Source organism: Zalophus californianus, chromosome 4 (genome assembly GCF_009762305.2).
Source record: "Zalophus californianus isolate mZalCal1 chromosome 4, mZalCal1.pri.v2, whole genome shotgun sequence".
Classification (NCBI taxonomy): domain Eukaryota; kingdom Metazoa; phylum Chordata; class Mammalia; order Carnivora; family Otariidae; genus Zalophus; species Zalophus californianus.
Window position 1 is genome coordinate 30,142,870 of NC_045598.1, and position 6,782 is coordinate 30,149,651.

General features: G+C 42.7%; 1 protein-coding gene across 1 annotated transcript; it reads left to right on the forward strand.

The window, feature by feature from the left end:
* The first annotated feature begins 839 nt into the window (after positions 1-839).
* NDUFS5 (NADH:ubiquinone oxidoreductase subunit S5) lies at positions 840-6,537 on the forward strand. The gene is made up of 3 exons (XM_027603965.2): positions 840-970; positions 2,517-2,734; positions 6,310-6,537. The coding sequence occupies exons 2-3, from the start codon at positions 2,519-2,521 to the stop codon at positions 6,412-6,414; spliced, it is 321 nt and encodes a 106-aa protein (XP_027459766.1). The 5' UTR covers positions 840-970; positions 2,517-2,518; the 3' UTR covers positions 6,415-6,537.
* The last annotated feature ends 245 nt before the right edge of the window (positions 6,538-6,782 follow it).

The window sequence follows — 6,782 nt, forward strand, 5'->3', positions numbered from 1 at the left end:
AATTAAAGGGGCACCTGGCTGCCTCAGTAGCTGGAGCATTCCAACTCTTGATCTCAGGGTCTTGAGTTCGAGTCCTATGTTGGGTACAGAGTTTACTTAAGAAAAATTTTTAAAAATAGAAATTAAAAAAGATTAGATAAAAAATGTAAGTATTTGAGTATTTTCTTCCCTCACACCCAGTGTATATCACACACGCCACTTCGGAGGCCCTGCTGTAGTCAAAGGGAGCCACTGGATGTTCTCAAACAGAGGAGCGGAATGGTCTCTGTTGACTTTCTGGAATCTGCAAACTTTAGAAGCTGAGATATCAAAGAACTGTGATTGCCTTGGAGAGGTTTCCACGTGCCAGGAACCGCCTCGGTGTTTTACATTTATCTCATTTAATCCCCAAAGCAACCCTACGCTGTAGGTACTTAAGATGAGAAAACTGATAAACCTCATTGGCTACGATACTGCCACTGCGCAAAGCTGAGAAAACTGAGGCATAGTGAGGTTAAGACACTTTCTCAGGATCACACCGAAGTGGCGGAGCCAGAATTTGAACCCACCCAGCGTAGGTCCACACCCCATGAGTTTATCACTACTGGCAGGGGTGGAGGTAGGGAAGGCACTACTTTTTCTCTTGTGGCCTGGGTCAAGCCCCTCACCAATCCGAGCTGTCGTGAGAGTGCTAGGAACAATGCGAGCAGACAGCAGTAACGCACGGCGGGGACTCGTCTAACGCAATCGTCTAGAAGTCAGTTTCTTTACAAGTCCATACCTTCAGCGGCTGATGCCGACGACTGCGCCGGCGCAGAATGAAGGGCTGGGTTTCTATGGTTTCCGGGCGCGACGGCAGAGGGAAGGTCGGGTTTCGCTGTCGCGCTGCAAACGTCGCACTGCGGGCGTCCTTTGCTGCAGGCTTCTGCGTCGCTCGCAGATCGCCCGGTGGCGGCGGCCAGCAAGGAGACGAGGTCTCCGCGGCGCGACGGTAGGGGCTGCGTTTGTCCGCGGGCAGTTTAGCCTAAGGAGCTTCCTTCCGAGATTTCTTTAACGAATTTTCTCTTGCTTTCCTGGGTGTCCGTTCTTCCAGGCCCGAACTCCGGGCATGTTTTCTGCGTTCCCAGGCCCCTGCGCCCACAGCCAATGTCCCTGAAGCCTGTAGACCGCACCTTTCTCGGCTCTCTGTCGAGGTTAACTTAGCTTTTTGCCTCACTAATGCTTTGGCCTTCTATTTCTTAACCTGAGGTCCACCCACCTTATCCCGGCTTTCAAGGCGCTGAGTGATTGCGGCCCTGCCAACCTCCAGCTCCTTTCGTTCTTCATCCCGACATGCACTCTGCGCTCCAGCCACGTCTGGGTGCTTGGTGTCCCGCAGACAGACCCAGTACCTCTGGCTGTAACTCGGTCTGTGCTTTACTGGAATACCCTGCCCACTGACTTTCACTTGGCAAACTCAACCCATCTTAAAGGCATTTTCAGGTCTCCTGGGCAGAGCTGGTGCTTACTCCTTCGAGCTATACATACCGTCTTGTCCATTGGGTTCCCAGTTCCTTGTATGTCTGTCTCCATTCTAGTGTTTACGTTGTAGCTGCTGCTTCCCCCCTCCCCCATTCCAGTGCCTGGAACGTTATTAATCAGTAAACGAAAGAATGGGTAGAAAAATATAAAAATTAAGTTCACCTGTAAGTCTGCCACTCATAAATGACTGACATTTTTTGTGCTTCCTTCCAGTCTTTTGCAATTTTTCTTTGACATTGTAGACCCTTTTTTTTTTCATTTAACATTAAAATATGGGTACCATGTATAAAGTACCATGTCTATTATCTGTTTTTCCTAACGTCTATCATATGCTACTAGGCGGGTACTGGAATTATCCATTTCCCTCCTGCACACTTGAAATTCTTTTTCTTTCCCCCCTAACAATTACTGAGGCCCGACCTGGTCCCTGCCCTCACAGCACTCATTGTTCAATAAGGGAGACATTCAAGTTAATAATCCATTACAGGGGCGTGCAAAGTACTCCTATGGGAAGTTGAGATGCTGTGTGAACACAGAGGAGGGACACCAGATTCAGGATGGCTTCACAGGAGAAGTGTCATCTGAGTTGAGACAAATAGGAAAATATAAAGAAATGTTTTTGTGCTTGTGCTTTTTTGTTCTTTTCAGTTATTTCTTCAGATTTGTCTCAAAGAATTGGGATTATTGAGGCAAAATATAAACACCGACTTTTGATTAAAATGACCTTATAAAAATGACCTTATCAATACAGAGGTGATTTTTATGCATTGTTTTTTAGTTCTGGTGGGTTGGGGTTTTTTTTTTTTTTTCGGGTTTTGTGAAAACACAGATACTGCTAATCTACCATAAACTAGAGGAACCTTTCAAATGAAATAATTTAATGAGAATATTTTGGGAGAATAGCATAAAATATCTTTCTAGAGGGATACTTATAATTAACTATCTCATTTTCCTTAGAAATTTCTCATTTGATTGCACTTTTATGGCATTATTTCTTTTTTTATCTTCCATTTCAGCCATGCCTTTCTTTGATGTGCAGAAAAGGCTGGGCCTTAACTTAGATCATTGGATGACAATCCAAAGTGCTGAGCAGCCTCACAAGATTCCAGGTCGATGCCATGCTTTTGAAAAAGAATGGATAGAATGTGCGCATGGAATCGGTGGTACCCGTGCAGAGAAAGAGTGCAAGATAGAATTTGATGATTTCGTAGAATGTCTGCTTCGGCAGAAAACGGTGAGGAGTGATGGAGACGGGAGCTGAACTATTTCCTTGTTTCTTTGGGGCTGCTTTTAAGTGTTTTTAATTGGTCATTGGTAATGGTTTGTTCAATGCAAATTGGCAAAACTTTTGTGGTTGAAACACTTTCTCTACATAGGTAGCATGTCACGGAAGTTAAATGCCTTCAGATCTGAGGAGGGTCTGTTGTTCCTCAGTGTTCTTCCTCATCTTCTGACATATTTTCCTCAGCTTTGTACCCTGCTGTGGCCACCAGATTAGAAATCATATGTGTGTGTATTCCCATTTGCAGTAGGCCATAAAGCAGAAGTTACCAGCCAGCTTTGGATGTTTGTCCTTGAACATCTCTGGGTGAAAATGTTCCAAATTCATTGAACCCTCATTGGAGAAGAGGTTAAAACCTTGCCGATCTCTTACAGTGAACCTGTGTAACAAACTCTGGATTAATTTCTACTCTGGGGAAGATGGAGGAGTTAATGAGATTGCTTTAGGTGAGCCTGACCAAAGGGCAGGGGAAAAAGGATGTTAACAGCGTGATGTCTGCCTCCTCAAGAGTTGAATGAGTTGCATAACATATGGGCTGTATTCTCCCTTAGAGAAGAAATCTTTCTGTGTGGGCTGTTATTTTGCCTGTTCTCTGCTCCAGATATAACAAATAGAAATGTTTTTATTACTCCCAACTCCTTGGAGTTCAGGAAGGCAATTTAGATTTTTAGTTAAATTTATCACAGTTATTTGTATCAAAATTTTTTAATTTCCTATCTTTTAACATCTGCTATTGGCATTTGGGTAAAGTGAAACCAAACTTGGAAGGAATTAGAGAGTATCAGGTAATAATTGTGTATTGATCTCTGCAGGAATATTGGTCATTAAGTGAGTAATATTGTAGTATTACGGAGGGTCAGTAAGTGGGCCATAGTTAGCCGCCTACCCGCTATTTAGTTCACAATATGTCTTTTTTTTAAGATTTTTTATTTACTCATTTGAGAGAGAGAGCAAGCAAGAGCATGAGCAGCGGGGAGGGGCAGAGGGAGAAGCAGGCTCCCTGCTGAGCAGGGAGCCCAATGCAGGGCTTGATCCCAGGACCCTGGGATCATGACCTGAGCTGAAGGCAGACATCTAACCAACTGAGCCACTCAGGCCCCACTAGTTCACAATATGTCTTAACTTGTCCTCTTGTGGGCCCCAGTTACTCATTACTGAGATTAAGACTCTTCATGGAAAATTTACACCAAAAGGAGGCAGCAGTGTGGTGAGGTAGAGAGAACATTGGATTGGGAGTTAGGAGGGCTGGTTTTGTTGTTGGTTTTGTTTTGTTTTGTTTTTTAAGATTTTATTTTTAAGTAATCTCCACCCAACATGGGGCTCGAACCCACAACCTGGAGATCAAGAGCCACACACTCCACTGACTGAGCCAGCCAGGTGCACCTTGGCAGAGAACTCGGTTTTGAGGCTGGTTCTGCCACTGCTGGTTTTGTGACCTTCGGCAAGTCACTTCCCTTTTTGGTCTCGGTTTCCTTATCTGGAGATATCCAGGAGTTGCTCTCAAGTCACTTCCTCTTCCTGTGAATTTGTAAATAGTCTGTTACTGTTTTAGAGGTCACCCTGAATGACTAGATACTTAGCCCTAGGCAAAGAAGCTAGTGAATCAGGGAATTAGAATCAAACACTGTTCTAAGTTCTTAGCTTGTAGTAGTGGATTTATTTCACACAATAATCCTGGGAGATGCCTTACCAGAACTTTTCTACTATACAATTAAAAACTTGGGGCAAGACAAAAAAAAAAAAAATCAAGGCCATTGTCTAAGGTCATATTGCTAGTAGAACTGGGATTTGAACCTGGCAGTGCAGGCAGAGCCTGTGCTTCTACCTACAACACTAAGAGGGGATTGTTACACCTCAGAGACAGACTTGACATTAGGTGTTGTAATAGCTCAGTCATGATGAGTTCTCTATTGGGAGATTCTTCATTTTTATTTTTTTGGGGGGGATAGATTCTTTAAGAGAGAAATGTTTAAGCAGTATTTTATATTAACAATACTGGAATTTTAAAAAAATGCAATCTTTTGAAAATGGCTAATGTTTCTATCGTTATTTAGAACACCTAGAGGTTTTTCTACTGAAGTTATATCCTGACTGATTCTTTAAGATTAATGGGATCTTTTACTAAATATACTAACCCTTCATGGCTTTTGAAAACTTACTCACCAAAAAAAATTATTGCAGCACCTATTATGTCAGGAGCTATTGTAGGTGCTAGGAATATACAGTAAGAAAACAGGAAAAAGTCCCTACCCTAACAGAGCTTATATGTGGGATAAGGGGTGTCAAAATTAACAAACAAGTTAAAAAAAATAGTGTGTTAGGTGTTGGTAAGTGCAGCAGGGAAAATAAAGATAGAAAGCACTGCGTGTGGGAGCTAAGTGGATGCTCTTTTTTTTCTCTTTTAAATAGAGTGGTCAGAGAAGAGCTCAGCCCTAGAAGATGTTTGAGCAGAGACTTAAAGTGAGCCATGTGGATGTGATGGAAGAATGTTCTGGTTAGAGGAAGAGCAAGTGCAAAGGTCCCTGAGCTAGAGCAGAGAGAATGAGGGAAAATATTAAGACATAAAGTCAGAGGGGAAGAAAAACAAGACGTAAAGTCAGAGGTAGGCCTAGTAAGTCGTCATAAGGAAGGATTCAGCTTTTTTTCTCAGATGGGAAGCCATTGGGTTTTGGGCAAAGGAATAATGCAGTCAGGATTAGGGGGTGTATTTTCTGGGTCGCAGAATCCATGTGAATTACAGCTTTCCTACAATCTTGTATAGCATGGCTTTCGTTGGTTGGGAAACAACCAGTGTCCTACCGGGAGAAAGAGGCAGAACTCGGCTCAGTAGTGACTAGCAGCTGAGCAACATACCAGGTCTTTATTTTGGTGTGGTGAGGAGAAGCCTCACATGGGCCTTTCTGCTTCCTTCATACCTACTGAACAGTCACCAGCAGCAGTGTCAGGTTCACAGAGAAGTCAGGAGTGTTTCAGCTGTGAGGTGATCATCTTTAAATACTGTAAAGATTTAAGTATGCCTCTTAAAGGTTTTTGATCTCTGTTACTGTTTGTTTGTTTTTTTAAGATTTTATTTATTTATCTGACAGAGAGAGACACAGCGAGAGAGGGAACACAAGCAGGGGGAGTGGGAGAGGGAGAAGCAGGCTTCCCGCCGAGCAGGGAGCCCGATGTGGGGCTCGATCCCAGGACCCTGGGATCAGGAACTGAGCTGAAGGCAGACGCTTAACGACTGAGCCACCCAGGCGCCCCTCTTTTACTGTTTTTGTAAATACCTATATTCCTGTATATAACAGGAACATTTTAGTTATTATTTTTAAAGGAGGTATTATTGTACATACCAGAAATTCATTAAAAGCTTGGGAAGTGATTTCAAGTTACTTCTTTAAAGAAGGATTTCGTCTCAGAGGACCTCTGGGATGAATAGCTTCTATAGTTTAAAAATGAAACCAATTTTCATTCTGTTTTTCTAGCCCTCAAGTTTATGGTACATATTTCCCCCTAGTTTAAATACTTCTTTCCTTTGACAGATGAAACGTCTGAGTGACATCAGGAGGCAGCGAGATAAACTAATAAAGGAAGGGAAGTACACACCTCCACCTCACCACTTGGGCAAGGAGGATCCTAGGCCCTGAGCAGAGCTGCTGCTGATGGCTGGAGGCTGATTTTCATGTTCTCTCCTCTCCACTGGAAAGTTCATTTACTGAAAACCTCTTTGTGAAAGTGTCTAAAAATAAAGGATTGCTCTATCCTATTTATTCTATTTTCTCTTGGATCATACTTTTCTATAATGAGATTGTAATTTTTTTTTTAAATTTGGAAAAATGCTTTTACCTATGCCTTAAAAATTAGCAGGTAGGTAATAATAAGCAGCATTTAATGACACTTACTATGTATAAGGTACTTTAAATACATTAACTTGTTCAAGAAGTTGCAGTATTCTTTACTGCTGTCATTCTGGTTTATTCCCCATAAAACACAGACTTGGGCTGGGGGGGCAGTA

Excerpts from the sequence above, each read along its gene's own strand:
- NDUFS5 (XM_027603965.2), top strand. The coding sequence starts at position 2,519 with ATGCCTTTCTTTGATGTGCAGAAAAGGCTGGGCCTTAACTTAGATCAT. Across the intron at positions 2,735-6,309 it reads GTCTGCTTCGGCAGAAAACG|ATGAAACGTCTGAGTGACAT; the intron begins GTGAGGAGTGAT and ends TTCCTTTGACAG.